We start from the raw sequence: 19,168 nt of genomic DNA, 5'->3' as shown, positions 1-19,168 counted from the left end.
AAGGAGAACCCCACTGCTGACAAAGAGACATAAAAAAGCCAGACTGGAGTTTGCAGAAATGTACCCGAGTAAGCCTCAATCCTTCTGGGAGAACATTTTGTGGACAGATGAGACTAAGGTAGAGCTTTTTGGAAAAGCACGTCATTCCACTGTTTACAGAAAACAGAATGAGGCCTACAAAGAAAAGAACACAGTACCTACAGTCAGACATGGTGGAGCTTCAAAGATGTTTTGGGGTTATTTTGTTGCCTCTGGCGCTGGGTGCCTTAACTGTGTGCAAGGAATCATGAAATCTGGAGACTATCAAAAGATTTTCGGCCGCAATGTAGGGCCTAGTGTCAGAAAGCTGGGTCTGTGCCAGAGGTCATGGGTGTTCCAGCAGGACAATGACCCCAAACATACCTCAAAAAGCACCAAGAAATGGTTGGAGACAAAGCTGGAGAGATCTGAAGTGGCAGCAATGAGTCCGGATCTAAATCCCAATGAACACCTATGGAGAGATCTTAAAACTGCTGTAACAAGAGGGCATCCTTCAAATCTGAGAGACCTGGAGCAGTTTGCAAAAGAAGAGTGGTCCAAAAATCCAGTTGAGAGGTGTAAGAAGCTTGTTGATGGTTATAGGAAGTGACTGGTTTCAGTTATTTGTTCCCAAGGGTGTGCACCCAAATATTAAGTTGAGGGTGCCAACAATTTTGTCAGGCCCATTTCTGAGTTTTGTGTAAAATTATGTAAATTTTGTCTTTTTTCTCCAGTTTTTTTGTGTTGTTCCAATGCACATAAAGGAAATAAACATGTGTGTACCAAAAATATTTGTAATTGCCACAATTTCTGTGAGAAATGTTGTATTTTCTGGAAAAATTCCAGGGGTGCCAATACTTTAGTCCATGACTGTAAGTGACTGAGAGGAATAAATTCTAAAGACTTGGTTATGAAATACCTCTTCCTGAAGAGAAGCGATCTTGCCGATGAGACTCTGGTTTTCTCTCTCCTAAAATGATGAGAAGAACAACATGCATTATGTGAATGTATGCTTGGTTTCTACATTTCTGCCCTATTTTATTCTACATCAATAAAAATCAGCTACATTTACTCAGATTACTGTCACTGAGTAGTTTTTCTGGGTACTTGTACGATTTCATTGTTAGTTTGTTTCTCTTTTCTTTAAAATTTAGCTACGCATCTACTTGTTTTTCCTCTTTTTTTTAACTTATCTCTGTTTAATTATTCTTATTACAGTCAGTCATTAGCGTTATTTTCCATCAATGTTATTAGTATTGTTATTGATTTTCCCTTTATTTTTACTATTTATGTTATTTTCTCTTCTTTTCTATTCATGTAATGGCTGCTATTACCACTATTGTTATTTTAATTTTCTATGTGGTTTATTAAAGAGATAATGCACACATTTTCTGTAACAGTTAAAGTAACTTTTGTTAAAGAGGTGCCAAAAGTCGAATAAAGAGTGTTGGGAAAAAAGCCAGTAACAATCAGGGCAACAATTTTGATAGAACTGTTTCATTGTGATTATTTTGACTCATACTGCAGTAGAAATAGTGTTGAGGGGAAATAATATTTTTTGTATCATTCTCATTTTGATAAGAAAAATGCATGCACTATCAAGAAAAGCAGGAGTTTGTGTTAACTATTTTAAAGAAATGACACTTGAATGCTTCCAAAACATCTCTGCTGCGAAAAAACTTCTAATATTTTGACACATTTCAGATAAACTAGAATATCCATGTTGCAACTGAATCTGACTGATCTGATCTGAGCCTTAGTATCCACTCAGCACTTACAGTAAACTTTAATCTGGATACTTTTCTTCTTTCACTACTTTCATAGACCAATATTTTTCCTTTCTTAGGAAAATTTTAACCCTTCAAACACTGGGTCTGTTATTTTCAGATGTTTCAGGGGTTATGTTTTGTTATTTGTACATTCAACTGTGCACACTTTTATTGTACAGTGTTAACAACTGAGAATGTATCTTCCATATTCCAACAGAATTAACTGTTCAAAGACTTCAGCAGAAAGCAAAGTCATGCTGACATGTGACACCAGCTGTCCTTGAATGACTCTAAAATGTCCTACAGCTGGTAAAAATATGGGCAAGACCATCCATATTTAAGGGCTCAGAGTTTTTATCTTGACCTTCACACTGGCAAAGAATTTACCTGTGCTTTGAAAAGCAAAGAGGATTTGATCTCTGAAATATGTGAGTAGAAACTGATCTAAATTGTTTGATTTCTCCGGCCAAAACTTTTGTGCCATTTCAATTAGTTTTCAGATCTAAATTCGGAGAGAAAAGACACACACTCAAACCTTGCACGAGTCCATTGCGTGTGTTTTTTGCCTTCAATGCGAAAATTCACAGAATGTGGCCAATTTTTACACTGTGAGCCTGTGGCTCTGTCACTGCTTTAGAGTCACTCTGGATCCATCCTGACAGGGATCTTCAGCACATTCTCATACATTATAGAGCTGAGCCAGGTTGGAGAGCAACTTTTAAATTCAGTCTCTGTTATGACTGTGACTAGGTTACAAACTTCTGCCTTTATCTTTTATATTTCCACGGTTGATATCCACCTAACACGAGCAAATGATGGTGTTTAAAGTGAAAGTTCACTGCAAGAGGGGGAGAGAAAGAGGAGGTGGGCGAGTGAGTGAGAAGGAAGCAGCAAGCGCTGTTCTGAATCATCAATTACCCATTTAAAGTGACTTGGACCGATTTGCATGAGATTGGTGGCAGTGTGCAAACATAATTAGAACAGCATGAGATTGATTTTATTTTTAATGTGAAAAATTTAAGACAAAAAAAAAATGGACTTAGTGTGCACAGTGCAATAGTACTGTACTTTTGTTCCATTTCTGCATTCTAGATGTGAAAACAATGTTTATAGTTTTAATTTTAAAATGTTGTGTTTGATTTTTAGCTTTAACTGTTATGCATGTATGTTATAAAATGTGGCTGAAAACATGCAAACAAATCAGAATTTTGTCATAACTGGTAATTTTGTCGAATACAATCCAGATTACAATGTAAGTTTTGAGGAACAAAAAATCCTCTTGACTGCCAATTACATAGACCATTTGTGAAAAAATGAACAGGACAATATAAGCATAATAATTTCAATATAAATGAAATTTATCAATTCAGTGTCTGTGACAGTGTATACACATTCTTGTAGCTTAACACAGAAAAATCAGCTTTTACAGCAGAAGAACAAGCACACATCATCAGCATAAACTCCTGTTTTCTGTTTGGGTGTTTGACCTACCACTCGCTTGCTGTGAGCGGAGGCACGAGCTCTGCCTTCCTCCGTACAGCTCAGAGTAGTCTTCATCTCCTCCACCTCCTCCTTCAGCATCTTCTCCTTCTGGGCAAGCTGCTGGGTACTGTGTGAGGAAAAACAAATTGTGCGTGAGCTTGGCACTTTCATTTTATTGCACATATAAACAAAGATGCAAGATATAAATATGCTGTCGGTTTCATTTGTAAAAAATGAGCCGGCTCTGAGAGCTGATCTTACGAAACTGTTAGATAAAAGTGAACAGAATTTTGGAAGGAAGTCAGAGCTCTCAAAAACAATAAAACATCTTCACCATGTACTGTAGAAGGTTTCTCTGGAGCAGAAAATACTGCAGAGACATTATTGTTCTTTATTTAAGTATGTCAAAGGTGAAGTAGATTAAGCAGGGATTCTGGAGGGTGATGCTTCAGTTGGTGTCAGTTCACACCAAGCTTGTGAAGCCATTAAGAAGTTGTCACATAACAAAGCAAGTGGCTTAGACCGAATATCTGCTGAACATCTTAAATATGCTAGTCCAAGGATAGCTCCTCTTTTTGCGATCTGCTTTACCGGCTTCATTATCCACAGATTATTACCTGACTGCTCTCTTCCAGTCATTAAAGATAAGGCTGGCAAGCTCTGCGGGCCTGCAGCCTTAGCCAGCATCCTGTCTGAAGTTTTAGAGAAACTCTTGTTGGAAAGGTCACATGACTTTGTTTACTCCTCACATGCACACACCTCTGCATTTATGCACTTAAAGAGATTATTAATGCTTACAGATGTCAGAACTTGACTGTGTTTATGTGCTTTATTGATGCATCCATGGCATTTGACTGAGTAAATCATAAAAAGTTGTTTGAGAAAAAGACTGATAAAGGTGTGCCAAAATACACAGCTAGACTTCTGGCTTATTGGTATGACCACCAGACTATGGAGGTAAAGTGGAGGCATAGTCTTTCCACCCAGTTTGGTGTGAGTAATTGTCCAAGACGGGGAGGAACTCTGCCCCCTGTTCCTTTTCATTTGTATATGGATGATCTGTCCAAACCTCTGAAATCCTGTAAACCTGGATGCATGATTAGTTGATCATTTGTTGTATGATGGTTGATTTTAGTCCTAGTCGTGCTGGTTTTCAGCTGAGACTGTCTGTTTGCTCTGTAGAGGAACGTGATATCAACTATAATGCTAAGAAGAGTGCAGTTATGATCTGCTGCACAAAAGAGGATCAGACGTTGAACCTTCCAGTTTTATCTAGAGACAGTGCTGCAGGATTTATGCACAGAAAACATTCTTGCTCGTAGGTTCCTTGAAATCTGATGGAAAATTGTGAGGAGGTTCTCTTAAAAAAGTCTGATAATTGGCTGACCTTGTCTTATAATGAGATGTTTCGGAATTGAACTGTTGCTTTTCTAGCAGCAGAGGTCCGACTTAACCAATCACACCTGTTTTTCCACATTCACACACTGATGGTGAAAGCTGCTTTATAGAGGGCACATCAGTATTAGCTACTTCATTCATAGTCACATGCCCCTGATACAGCAGTGGGCTTTAGTGTCCAAGGACACATGGTCATGTGACTGCAGGGGTCTGACCTTGTGGATGAGTGCCTGCTGAGCCACAGACACCCCAACAACTAAACAGAGTTCAGATTCGTTCAACAGCTGTGTGCTAGAACGGACCCATCCAGGCGCGTCTTACATCCTGGCTTGATTGCGAAGCTCCTCATTCTCTTCTGCCAGCTTCTGGTTGCTGTCCTCCATGCCGTCCACCACAAGCTTCAGCTTTCTCACCTCCTCCTGGAGCTTCTGGTTGCTCATCTGAAGGTCGGCAACACAGTAAACCAGCTCTGATGTCTCACTAACAAGCGGAACAAAAACACAAATATAGGTATGGGTTACATTTCACACACACAAACTTTTTTTATTTTACAGCGATGCAAATGTTCTCACTTCTGACCTGAAACATCTGCCTGTACACACTTTCTCACACTAACCAAACAAATAATAATTAAACACTAATACTTTTATGTTATTTTGAAGAGCTGCAGTTGTCACACAGCAGAAAGGGATTGTACAATTTAAAAAAAACCCACATGGCACTGAACATGTGCACAATTTATCATCCTAATCCATCCTAAATATGGCATTGTGATCTTATAATAGCCTTACAGACATATAAGGCCAAGGTATGTCTACTGTTATACAGTTAAGCAGTTAAAGAACCATAAGAGAGTGATTGTCTTTCAAAATAATAGACATAATTCCAAATCTACACATAAATCCACACATATTTAGAATAAATCACAATATGTTCTACTGCAATTTTGAAATTCCAGAAGGTGTGTTATTTATTCTATCTTAAGTGTTTTTTAAAAACCTGTAGAATACATTTTTGTTGCAGAGATGTAATGGTCGACACATGGCTAGCAGTTTTCCAGAGTTACTCGCCACACTGAAGTTTCACTAACCACCACTATATTGTTGTGAAATAACATTTTATAATGAGGTTAGCTATGGCATGCTGACATTTACTAGATTTGCAGTCTTTTGAAATGCAAATGAACACTGTATTTCAAAATTTCAAGCATTTTCTCCACCCGACCTTGGAAAAAACAACTGACTCAAAAATATATGAAACCGTCGCACCTGAGAGCTGGCTTGGCAACTTTGCAGTTATATTGGGAATTTCTGTGCAAATCTGGCTCATTACACTGGGGCTAACAGCCAAGCACAGGTAGGAAGCGTAGATGATGCTGATAAATCTAAGTGGGAGTAACTGTGGAACCCACCAAGGCTGAAATCCACCAGCATTCTGCAGGGTAGCGGGTTTAAATGTCGAGCCCTGGCTCTACACATCATGCAAAAATTCAAGTGCAAGTTTTTTCTAAAATAATCTGCAAAAAATACGACTTTTCTTCTTTTAGTACATTTTATCTCATTACAAATGAATATTGAATTTGCAAAAAAACAATCACAATTTTTTCGTAATTGTTCAGCCTTGGTTTAATCTATCAAATATTGTGTTTGTTATAATATGGACTAATTTATTTCTTATTTATTAAGAAATACATAAGATGATGAACTAAAAAAATTTGTGCATATTAAATTGCAATATTGGGGAATAAAATTGCAATTAGATTATTTTGCCAAATCGTTAAGCTCGAGACACAATCACACTAAATCAAGTTCATCACTCACAATTCTGCTTTAGATGCCTCCCCACCGAAGCCCTCCAAGCTCCCCGAGGTCATATTGAGCAGCATGGACCTCTTAGCTGAAACAAACACAAAATCATCGAAATGAGACGGATTAGCAACACAGGAAATGAAAACTAAACACATCAGTGCATAATCCACTCACCAGAAAGGCTGTCTTTGAATCTGGCCAAGTCCTGAGCGGTGTCATCTTTCTGCTCTTGCCTGAGGAAAAAAAACAGAAAAATCAAACATCATATCAGGTTAAGATCAGCTCCTTTCTCTTTCAATTTAGGTTCCAGCAGGCATGGACTCCTGAGAGGTCAGGCCAGGTAAGGGAGCCGCTTCACCCTTGATCCTATACTGCTCTGGCCTCCTGATGGCCATCCTCCAGGCCTATGCCCCATCTCTGCAGGTGTCCTCCTCCTGACCCCTCTGGGACGGACGCGGATGCCCAGTATGGATCAGGCCTCGGAAAGCATGCCAGTAAAAGCGTAGCTGCAATTCCCGTATCAGGTCGCTGACTCTTCCCCTCCCTGGAATACTCTGTTGAACTGTTTAACTTTTGGTTCCTGACACGCTTATCTCTAAAAACAGTCCGAGCATCATCCTCTGTGTCATGTTCGCATTCTGGCTTCAATAAGAGTTTACTTACTGGCAAACAGTAATTTAACTCACAGTGGTCTCCTCAATATGAATCAGCACATCTTCATCCAGGGACCTTCATTCAACACTCCGCTTCTACAGACGCTAAGAATTATTCTACTTTCTGACCATCAGGACCTCAGGGAATGTTTTAAATTCCACATATGGAGTTAAAAATGGCCATGACAGATAATCTATTAGAGGCTTGTCAAACCTGAAAACACATGAATTATTAGTCTATTATTGTAAGGTTTTTGGGCTTTCAATGTAAATCCTCCTTAGAAGGTCATCAAATAGACCAGAGCTGTTACATGTGCTATAGAGTTCACTGAATGATGACGCACATCTGCCTCAGAGATAAATACACGCTGCTGCTAAAGGCAGACTCACATAGCTGAAAGTGAGATGAGTATGGGGGAGAACTTTCTCATCTGAAGCATCACCCGCCTACACAACAACTACTTGCATAACTCAGGCACAATAGATGGGCTGCTCTTCGCCTGCGTGCAGAGAGCGTTTGGGACAATTCTAACATCCCTCACCTTAACATAAAGTATTAGTGAAGAGACAAACACAGACTAAAGCATGTGGAGGAAGTGGTAAACATGTGGAACACATTTAGAGTCTTTGTCATTATGCAGATCAGACAGCTAGCTGTCAACCACACACAGAATCTAAAAGTGAAATCTGGTTATAATGGTGTCTAAAATGCAAAACAAACCATTGATTAAAACCAGAAACCCTCCAAGATTGAAACTACAGTCGTTCCCATCTTCACTCTCACTTTTTTGCAGTTCTTTTAGCTCATTTTCAACCGTCAAACCCAAAATCAAAAATACATACATGAATGTTTAAGGAACACAGAGATGACAAAAACACCTTCTAGTGTTTCCTGCACCTGAGAGGGTCGTCAATAAATTTACAGCCACAAAAGCATACCTATGACTATTTATTCTTTATTTTAAATCCATGTACAGGTACATCTCAAAAACTTAGAATAGGTTAAAAAAGTTAAACTTCTTTATATTTTAGAGCAGGATTCTGAATATAAGTCTAACCTGAGAGCCTCACAAAATCAATATCTTAGCATAAACTGTCAACCTATTTTCACAGATCATGAATTATGGGAAAAAAAGACCATGACAAATGATTTTGAGATTTAAAAAAAAAGTCACGGTTATAAGTTAAAATGCTTATCAAAACACAGATATAGGTCAAATTAATGTTTTTAAAAGGCAAAAACATGCGATAGAAACTAGAAATAAAGAGTTTTAAAGTTCAAAATATGAGTTAAAGTACGAAATCATGAATTTAAAAAGGTAAAAATATGAAATAAATTAAAAATCATGTGTTAAAAAGGTTAAATATGTTTTAAAAAGCTATATTAAGAGTCCAAAATATGGTATTAAAAGTAGAAGTTAGGAGATGAAAAGGTCTAAACCTGAGATAAAATTCAAAATCATGAGTATTTAAAGGTGAAAATGTGATTAAAATTTAAAATTGTGAATCTAAAAGGTCAAAATATGAGATAAAAAACTTAAAATCATAAGTTTAAGTTTTAATTGTGAAATGCAAAATTGAAATATGAAATGAAAGCACAAATTAAATCCTTTTCCCACATTTCTTTCTTTTAATATAATTATTTTTACTCTTTACTTGTCAAATATTAACAAGTCTTAACAAGAATATTTTAAAATGATCCTGCAAAGTTTACACATTTAACTAACCTAACCCTGACTTTCAAGCATCTAACACCACTGTTGAACATTATTCTGCACATTGCTTGCTGCCAATATCATCCTGCACTCTAGACTGATGGTTGCAATGTGCCATCTCATCCACAGGAAGCATTTACACACAGCTCACCAGAAATGGTTACGAAACATCGAGCAAAACTTTTCAAAAGGGAGGTAATGTTATTTGAGACTCTTTACAAGAAGTACCGCTGATGAATACTGGTAAACACCCAAAAATAACCCTTAAAATCAGGCAGTGTGAGAGGAGCCCCCATGCGACTCCTACCACCACAGTATAAGATAATTCTGAGGGAATCACTGATCATAATATCTAAATATGTTTAAATTACTCAAAATGCAGATATCTTTAGTTATTTTTTTTTAGTTCAACACACATGAGAGACACAAATTTCTATCCAACAAGATGCACTTGTCTGATCATGCAGGATTCCTTTAAATAACATTTTAATTTCCCCTTTTATATTCAGATAAAGTCTGCATGCACTATAGCTACATAGGATCCCTGAACACAATATTTTGCACAAGGCTATGCCAGGGGAACATCCAGAACATGCTACACCCTCTTAACCTAAAAGGGCTCTCTAAAGGCCGGCTCAGACTACACGAATTCAGCCAGATTTAAGCCCGGCTGTGACGTCGCAGCTCGTCGTTAAAACTCGGGCACGATTTTGAGAGTCGGGAATGACTAACAGTCTTGTAGTGTGACATAATTAACGACGCGTCGTGAATGACCAAAAAAATCATGTAGTCTGAGCCGGCCTTTAGACACTGTGCAAAAGTATCTGAAAGCTTTTCTCTGAAGCCTCCAACTAAGAAAGCTTACAAATCCTGAAACTTACAAAAGATATAATGTATAACAAATGCTTTCAGTACCCATTGTTGCGGCAGTCATCGATCCACTCTTTCATGACAGCGTGGTAAGTGTCCAAGTCGATGGAGACGTCTTTTTGTTCTGGATCGAGCATGTTGCAGAGTTCCTCCAGTCCACTGTCCTCTGAGCTGCGACTCGTTGTGTGCCGCAAGTAGTCCACAATGTGAGACACATAGACTTTACCTGAAAGAAAGACTGTAGTGAAGAGAAATCCTTTCTCATACACATACTACTAAAACTGTGATGGTATTTAGATTGTAATTATGAGTGAACTTTAGTAGCATGAGCAATTCTCAATCTGTGTTGGACTACAAAAAATCTGAGTCACAGTTAGACAGTAAGATCAGAGTACATTTTTTTTTCACCGCGAGCATGTCCTCTCCCTAAATGCAAATTTAGCAATTATGAAATGTGCTGCAGGACAACACTATATGGACAAAAGTATTCGTACACCTGACCATTCCTCCAACAGAGACTGTAATGGCATTCTACTCAAATCCGTATACTTTAATCTGGAGTTGGCTCCCTTTTTGCAGCTACAACAGCCTCCACTCTTCTTAGAGGCTATCCACAAGATTTTGGAGTGTTTCTGTGGGAATTTGTGTCCATTCATTCTGTAGAGCGTTTATGAGGTCAGGCCATGTTGGACCAGAGGGCCAGTGTTGGTGTGCTTTACTCCACTCCCTCTGATACTTGGCACTGGACTTGGCATGCAGCTGCTCAGCCATGGAAGCTCATCTCATTTACAAAGCTCCCACCTCGCAGTTTCAGCGTTTACATTAATGCCAGTGGAAGATCAGGACTCTTCCGCTATGGACTCAGCAGAGCGTTGCTGACTTTCATGCACCATGAGCCTTAGCAGTCGTCAACCCCGCTCTGATTTTACCTTGTCTTCTGCTTCACGGCTGAGTTGCTGTTGTTCCTAAACTCTTCCACCTTCTTATAAAGCCAATTACAGCTGACTAGAATATCCAGCAGGGATGAAATTTCACCAACTGTCTTATTGCAGAGGTGGCATCCATCACAGTACCATGCTGGGAGTCTCTGAGCTCTTCAGAAAGACCCATTTAAGATCTCAGATGTTTGCAGATGGAGAGTGCATGGCTAGGTGAGGATTTTATACACCTGTGGGTCTGATGGAAACTCCTGAATTCAATTTCTGGCCAAATACTTTTGTCTATATAGTATAGTTTCACAGGTAGCTGATGGGTTGAGCAGGCAAGAAAAGATGGTTCCTATCTATCTTGAAGAGATAGAAGCATTAAGAGTTTATGGGAAGGGACACAAGCAGTTAGCATGGTTGTAACAGTGCCATATGGTGGAGTGGTAGACAATAAAGAAAACTATTTACAGTTTCCAATTAGAACAGGGGTGTCAAACTCAAGGCCCGGGGGCCAAATCTGGCCCATGGTGCAGTTATACCCGGCCCATCAGATCATATGATATTTTTTATTAGAACTGGCCCGTAAGTATGAGGTCTGCAGATTTCCTCAAGTAGAAAAAAGTAAACTTAACCTTGATGATTTATAATATCCTTGTTGAGTCATAAAAATTGGAAAAAGTAAACATTAAAAATGATTTGGTAAAAACTCAGGAACGTAGGAGAAATCTGTTTTTCTTTATATTTTCAATTTTGTGTCACAGTTATGACGAAAACTTATGGTTTGACTGTTTATTTCATATTTTAACCTTTACATCTAATAACTTTGACTCTTCATCTCATAATTTTACATTTTAAACCCTATTTTGACCCTATAAAGTCATGATTTGACTTTTATCTCATGTTTTTGCCTTTAAAACTCATAATTCTGACTTTAATCTCATTTTTTTGACTGTTAAAAATCATGGTTTCACTATTCTATCTCATATTTTGCCTTTTAAAAACATTATTTTGACTTTAAATGTCATGTTTTTACCTTCAAAACTTATAAGTTTAACTTCTTATCTCAGATTTTAAATTTTTAAGTTATCATGTTGACCTTTAAATCTCAAAATCATTTAGGTTAGCACTCAATGGTTAAATATTGACCCTGTTAGGGCCTCAGGTTAGACCCAAATTCAGAATCTGGCCCCTGCTGTGATTGAGTTTGACAACCCTGAATTAGAGTATCATCTTTCAAAATAATGAGTGTAAAAAATAGTTTTAACATATATGCTAGTAGAAACGGTAGAGATATGAAGAAAGACAAAAAGCTCAATCAGCTGAACAGGAAAGAAAAGAGCGGAAAATTTAGGCTGCAGTCAGATCCCTAAATGAACAAACAGCCATTTCCTGATATAAAAACGGTTAAAACAATTAAATTAACCATTTCCAGAAACTAAAAACCTTAAAACACATCTCCCATACTTAGAGATGTCTTATCCCATTACTACTTACTGCAAAACATGGTTCACTCCATAAAAGCAGAAACTATGCTCAAAAGGATGTAAATAAACCCAATGCCTGCTGTGATAAACACTGTGATGGATGTCAAAGACATCAGATGATAATGGCAACTGAATGTTGAAAGCTGAAGAAAATATTTGATGGCTAAGAATCCCAAAGCAGTTCTAGACTTAGATTTGTTCGACTTCAGCCTGAGGCTGCTTGTTTGATCACTGGAATGCCTGAACTAGCTGCTATTGACTAGATGAATATTTCAGCATGTATGTGGGCGTACCTCTGCGCTGGGTGTCACAGGCGTGGAAGATGGTATCGAGCAGATTCTCCTCACAGATCAGACTGATCTCTGCCATATTCTCCTTCCTGTGTTCGGAGGTCAATGTCGATCCTAACAAACAGACAAAACACAAAGTTGTACCAAGTCACACAGCAGACCAAGCACATGATGAAATCTCCTTCAGGCACAGCAATGGCCAGACTCTTCAGACAAAAAAAAAAAAGTTATGTAAGACAAGTTGGTTTGGGGCTACACTTAATAATGCAGAAGTGGACCCAGAGATAACCTTAGCTCTTTCCTGCTACTGTAAGCTGACTCACAGGGACATTTCAGGGTGTGGTGTGAGCTAATGAGGGGAATATTGCCTTCACTATGAATGTCCCGAAGGAATAATGGGCCGACAAAATGATCGCTCCTCTGTGCCAGCTTCAGAGGTGTTTACAGAGGCAGGAATGCTCCTGTAAAGCTGTAACACAACATGACTTAAAGATGGGGACACCAAAACGTCCCGCTATAGTGGTATCAATATGAATCAGGGGTTGACCATTAATCAACCTGGCTGATTATCAGGGCTGATATTTTATTTAACCAGTCAACAACAGACTTAATGAATTAAAGAGTGCTACTTTGGCTTCACCGTAAGCCACGTCTTCCTCTATGGCTCTGTTTTGACTCTCCATCGTGTCCCATCCACAGAAAACATACAGTATCACTTCCTACTGTGCTGCTCTGTGCCGTTACTGATGTTGACAGAGCTAGAATTTAATTGCTCACTATGCTTTATTCTTCTGATCATAAAATTGTATTGTTGTAACATTAAGTACATTTTGTTTGTCATAATAAATATCGTTACCCAGCTCATAAGCCACTAACAATCAGGATCAGTAACAGCCCTGAAAAAAAATGCACAAAGTAAAAACAGGAAAACAGAAAGTGATTCCAAATGCTCACTGTGTCAGTGGCACCCACGCTCAAGTGGTGATTGGCTGGTACTCGTGACATCAAGCCAATCAGATTGTGTTGTACGCAGGACATTTGGTGGGACCAGATGGGAGGATATACCTCGCAGTGGAGACAAAGTAGCAGACTTTCTGAGTAAGTACACGGTATACAGAAAATCTAACAGAAGATCTGAACATTTCAGACCTTTTCATGCATTTTTAAGACTTAACAAATCTTCAGTCTCTAACCAGATATGTTAGCGACACAGTTACAGTTCTGTTTAGTGGTGACAGCAAAATAAACAGTATTTTACTGTAGTATGCAACTCAAGCTTTCTTGGAGCATTTTGAGACTAAATACCTGATACCATAAGGTAGCTAAATGAAAGGTCTTTTTCTTTTACTGAGGTGGCTTAAACTAGCAATTTCTGCAATCTAGAAGAACAAAATTACAAGTTTTGCACAGATATAAACAGCCTACAGCTAAATTATAGGAAAATAAATGCTAGGCATAATTGCTGATTGAAGGAGTACGTTATATTCTGACTATAAAGCACTGAAGTGCCAATGATCACTTTACTGATGTAGCTGATCTATTATAATGAGCACTTACTCAGTATTGTTCATTTAATCTATATATCTCATGTTTTAATTTAAATATAAAAAACAAAGGCAGAAAAACTAGCATACAACCTCTTTAGATTAATTTGATAAAAAATAAAATAAATAAAAATATAAATAAAACAAAATTGATTTTTTAAAAACTACAAAATTGAAGCTGTTATAATCTTGCATAATAAGACTTTAGTACTTTTTAAAAGCCTTAATTTTGGCTGAATTTATTTATCAACTTTTACTACTTTTTAAGACCCCACAGTCACATGAATTAAATGCGTCTTTTATTGGTAGAAATAAGTATCGGCCTCAATAATAAGCCAGGCCATTAATCAGTTACTATAATAAAGTTAAATTTCTTTTTTTTTTTTTTTACACATAAAATTGTAAACATAATCTCTTAAAACAAAATATAACTTTTAAAACAGACCTAAAGCCCTTTATATCTGTGTGCTTTCCTGGTCAGAGATCCAGTCTTCCTCTGGCCTTCTGAGCTCTAATTTCATTTTTGTGGTGATTTAAGTGCTGCAACGTTAGGTCAATAAAATTCTCTTCTCATTATAACCATTTAGCAATTAATCTGGTCACATATTTTTTAAATTCAAGCTCTGGTTAAAATAAAATATCTGTTAAAAGTTTTGCAGTTTTAGCCTGTGCCAATATTAAACAGGAGAATAAATATCTGACCAAGTTATCCTTTTAGTTTCTCAAAGGAGAAGAATTTCACTCAAGGCCCTTCAACAACCTTGCTGCAAGCGTTTTCACAATATCGACCTGAAATGTGCTCTGCAAATAGAAACTGCTATCCGGTGAGACGTGGAAGTCAGCCGTAGAAAAACACTGCACCAGAATCAGGTTTACGTTTGTGTTTGTCTGACTTCTACTGCCACTGACAACAACATTTCCTCCTGCATTTGCAGTGACGCAGCAACAATCTGCACATCAGCTGGCTGGCAGCTGCTCCTCCCTACCTCCATCTCCCATGGACAGTCTTTTCACAACCAGGGCCGGGTAGGGCAGCTCGCACTCTGTAGAGTTCCCCATGTCCGCTGAGCAGAAGTTAAGGTTGTAAGTGAGGGTGCTGTGGTTTGGGGTGAAGGTACGGGACATCGGGGGGCTCCTGCACGGCCTCTCACTCTCCGGCTGCACAGACTGGGGTCCCTGTGTGAATGTAAAGTAAGGGGAGTCTTTGGACTGGCCTGCAGGTGTTGAACAGTACCTCTGCCATGTCTTCACTTTGCTTAAGTCACTCCCATCAGCATCCCTCCTCTCTCCCATGGTGCTCATGATAGTGTATGTGACATTGGCTGGTGTGGGAGGATTGCATGCTGGGGTAGAATGGGTGGTCAGGGGCACAGAAGGACCCCTGCTGCTCCTCCGGGAAGCTGCAGAGCCCTGCATACCCATCCCTTTCCCGTTCTCCTTGACTTTCTCCTTGCCCTTCTCCCCTTCGTCCCTGTGGAGAGTCCCTCTCTTCAGGATGGCCTCCAGGTTGTGCCTGAGGCCACACTGCGGGCTGTCGTAACTACTGGAGGAGAGTTTGGGGATCTGGAAAGGTGAATTCGGCTCTCGGTCGCCGCGCCACTGAATGGTCTGCAGTTTACGGCAGATGCTGTCCACAGGGTTGTGGCGGCGATTCGACTGGGGTGTATAATAGTCCATGCTGCTGATGGCAGGGTGGCAGTGCTGGCTTCCTGGCTAGAGGCGAGGCTGAAGTCTGAAAAGAGCAAAAATATATGTTTTTAAAGATTTCAACATAATATAGCGATCTACAACAAAGAGAAACCAGAGGACCAGCAGTGTTAAACTAGGGCTGAACGATTTTCAAAAATAATTTAATTGGGATTTTTTTTCCCAAATATTGCTATTTAATATGTGATTATTCTTGGGTTAATCTTATGTACTTTTCCACAAATTCAAGCAATAAAAAATTCCATAAATAAGACCATGTGTATTGAACACAATTAAATGATTTGCAAAGCAATGAATTCATAGTAGCATGAATCTGAATGTGGGGATGCAACAAGTTTTAAGCTGTAAAGGACGCAGCTGGGGTGGAGGAGGTGAGGCTGGCCACCAGCTGATCACAGCTGGGGTATGACTTTCGTAATGCTAGGCTTCATCAGTTTTAGATAGAATGAGCTAACTATTTTTGCTCATATTGCAAATATGATGTCATTGTTTTGTTTAAGGGCATTATCATTTTTATGTCACTCATTCTGATTTTGAAAAACAAACATAGAACACAAAAAGGAGGATTTTTGTAAACCATTATATAAAAATTGACATTTGAATGTTTGCATAATTTGCATAAAATCTCTGCCACTTCAAAAAAGAAAGATTTATTAAACTGCTATTTTGACACATTTCAAGTTTAAGAAATATTGCAACTCTTGCAATTTGAAAATTGCAGCAGGCTGTATTGCAATTTAATCTAATTTGCGATTAATTGCCCAGCCCTATATAAAATAACACCATGATATACTAGACAGCTGAGCATTCTTCCTGAAAATAATTGTTTTCTTTATTTTCACTAACCACAAGTTCGACTACCAAGGAGCTTTTGTTTAGAAGTTTTCACGCCAATAAAAGGTTTTTATTTTTGTGTGTGCTAAAATCATGAAGGAGAGGAAGGGGTTAGAAAAGAGGGGCATACTGGCTCTAAATTATTCATTTCCATCAGTCACACAAAGGGCTGAATGATGTGCAAAATAATCTAATTACAACCCCCCACCCAATATTGTAATGAAAATGCAATGTTTTTTTGTTATTCTCTTTTGATCAAAATACATGAACAAGAAAAGTTGGATTTTTAAACTATCCAAGGAAAAAGTTTAATTTTTGCATAATGTGTAGAGCAGTGGTTCTCAACTGGTCCGGCCTCAGGACCCACCAGTCTGTCTTAGGACAGATCGCGACTCAAGTTTCCAAAAATTTTCAACAAAGCATGCTTAGATTATTGAATATGTTGCAGTTTGGGGCATGACTGGACCAAACTCACACATTTTAGACCCTCTTTCCCCATCATTCTGAGTCATTTTCAGCCAATTTTCCTGAGAATATGTAAAATTACTTCATCGTCATGGGAAAGTGGCCATTTATTGCAAGAAGAGGAGATAAATTTGTTGAAATATTTATCAAACATTCAAATTCACCCAATTTCACAGTAAAACAGGATAAAATAAAACGTATTGATGCATGTCAAATAAGGACTTTGCAACCCACTGAAACTGCTCTGCCCCACTTTTGGGTCCTGACCCACCAGTTGAGAACCACTGGTGTAGAGCATAAAACCTGTGCTGCAGAAACTTTATCAAACTGGTATTTTGTTAAATTTCAGGTCAAAGAAATTAGCACTATCTGCAGCAGGCCAAACAGAGATTTAATCTAATTTGCAATAAATTACCCAGCCCTAGCATCGACACAATTAAAACGATGTAGAGATAGGAGTATGATGGCTCCACGTTTGGTAAGGTCAAACCACGAGTTCAAATTCAAAACATCACCTGCTGGGCTCCAGGTGTGCAAACGAGCTCATAATTCAAGAGTTTGCATGAACAAAAATAAATAAATCTTCTAAAACTGCATGCAATATGGCAAATCATTTAAATAACTATACATTATCCAACAGTAAATTTCTACAAAGAGACGCAACTCTATGAGCTAAAACCAGAGAAACTGAAAGATTCAAGTCTCGTGAGACCAAAGACTACAGCTACATCAACACGACGGCAAATTTAAATATTTTATTTCGACATTAAATTAATAACCGTGTAAATATGCTACACCTTACCGACCAGTCTATCTCAACATCCTCACTGATTCTCTTTAGAAGCTTTGCCAGCCAGAGGGAGACTTTTCTGTTACCTTCAAATGTTTGCTCGACCAAATATCCACGACGAAATGTTTGGCTAACTGTCCAGACACATCCAAAGAGCACGCGCACAGGTAGTTTGCACGAGCTCGAGCACAGAAAGAGTTAAAAGTTTAGTGGGTGGTCGAGACTGCAAAGATGAGCCAGTACCTCCTCCATGTGGTCAGAAGGAAACACTGCAGCCATGATAGAGCACCACAGGACTAAAACTAGAGCTGCAGAGGACGAATGATAACAGGACTGATGGTTGTTCAGAGCAGCGTTACTCAACCTAAGAGCCAAAATACCTTTGCAAGAGCCACGATCTAAATCACTGATGCTCAACCTGTGGCTCTTAAACACACGTGGCTCTTTTCTGATGATTTTCTGTCTTAATTTAAAATATTATTCCCCAGAAAACCTTAAAAAAGGAAAACTTTGACCTCAGAAATGATCCCTTGCAAGTCTCTTAATCAGTTTGTTTCCCACAGTTTTACGGTCAGTTTTAATTGTCAAATTTAATTGTCAACCTCTATCCTTTGTCTGTATATTTACATTGCCCTTATTTGCAACTTTTGCCTCTTTCATTCCTTTCTATTGCTTTCAGGCCATTTTGGCCACTTCTTTGTGCCCCTTTTTGCCACTTTAATCCTGCTTTTTGCCACTTTTAGCCCCCTTTTTGCCACTCCCTTTTAAGTTGCCTTTTGCAATCAAATTGCACCTTTTATTCATTTAACAGCCCTTTGCTGGTTTTTGGCAATTTTCCCTCACCTTTCTGCTGATTTTTGCCCATTTTAATCACTTTTCACTTGTTTTTTTGCCATGTTGTTTGGTTTTTGTCCATTTTTGCCACTGTGATGTTCTTTTCCCCGCTTTTTGCACTGTTCAGCCACTTTTTCCCATTTGATGCATATTTTGACCCTTTTCAACCTTTCTTGCTATTTTTTGACTATTTTTGCCATCTTTCACGTATTTTTATTGCCACTTTAACCCATTTTTGACCCTTTTTAACCACTGAGATTGTGGCTCTTGTAAAATCCGTTTTTCAACAAAATAGGCATAATATGTTAAAAACGGGGTGAAAAGTGACAACAAATGAGTTACGGGTAGCAAAAATAGTCAAAAAGGAGCAAAAAGGTGGGAAAAAGGAGCAAAAAGTGGCAAAAATGGGAATTAAAAAAGGGGAAAAGTTGCATTTAATGGCAAAAGGAAACTTAAATGGAGAAAATGTAGCAAATAATGGGGAAAAGAAAGATTTGCAAAAAGCAGGATGAAAGTGGCAAAAATGGGATAAAAGTGGAAAAATTGATTAAAAGTGGGGAAAAAATGGGAAAAAATGGCAA

The 19,168-nt window shown here is 38.4% G+C and overlaps 1 protein-coding gene across 10 annotated transcripts in view; it reads right to left on the bottom strand.

Annotated features, from left to right (window-relative positions):
- LOC121505338 (lymphoid-restricted membrane protein) overlaps positions 1–17,931 on the bottom strand; it is a 67,846-nt gene extending 49,915 nt beyond the window's left edge. For 4 of the 10 annotated variants that reach the window (XM_041780547.1, XM_041780550.1, XM_041780549.1 and 1 more), the window contains exons 1-9: positions 17,766–17,871; positions 14,944–15,689; positions 12,417–12,527; positions 9,759–9,939; positions 6,650–6,708; positions 6,488–6,563; positions 4,989–5,147; positions 3,279–3,396; positions 938–988 (exon numbers count right to left, since the gene is read on the bottom strand). In XM_041780547.1, coding sequence (XP_041636481.1) covers positions 938–988; positions 3,279–3,396; positions 4,989–5,147; positions 6,488–6,563; positions 6,650–6,708; positions 9,759–9,939; positions 12,417–12,527; positions 14,944–15,634 — 1,446 coding nt within the window. In that variant the 5' untranslated portion in view covers positions 15,635–15,689; positions 17,766–17,871. Of the gene's footprint in view, positions 1–937; positions 989–3,278; positions 3,397–4,988; positions 5,148–6,487; positions 6,564–6,649; positions 6,709–9,758; positions 9,940–12,416; positions 12,528–14,943; positions 15,690–17,765 lie in introns of all 10 variants that reach the window. The other 6 variants (XM_041780553.1, XM_041780555.1, XM_041780552.1 and 3 more) reach the window with 3 other exon arrangements.
- Positions 17,932–19,168: the final 1,237 nt, after the last annotated feature.

This window comes from Cheilinus undulatus, linkage group 23 (assembly GCF_018320785.1).
Source record: "Cheilinus undulatus linkage group 23, ASM1832078v1, whole genome shotgun sequence".
Taxonomy (NCBI): domain Eukaryota; kingdom Metazoa; phylum Chordata; class Actinopteri; order Labriformes; family Labridae; genus Cheilinus; species Cheilinus undulatus.
Note: the sequence above shows the minus strand (reverse complement) of the source record. Positions and strands in the feature narration are given on the sequence as shown.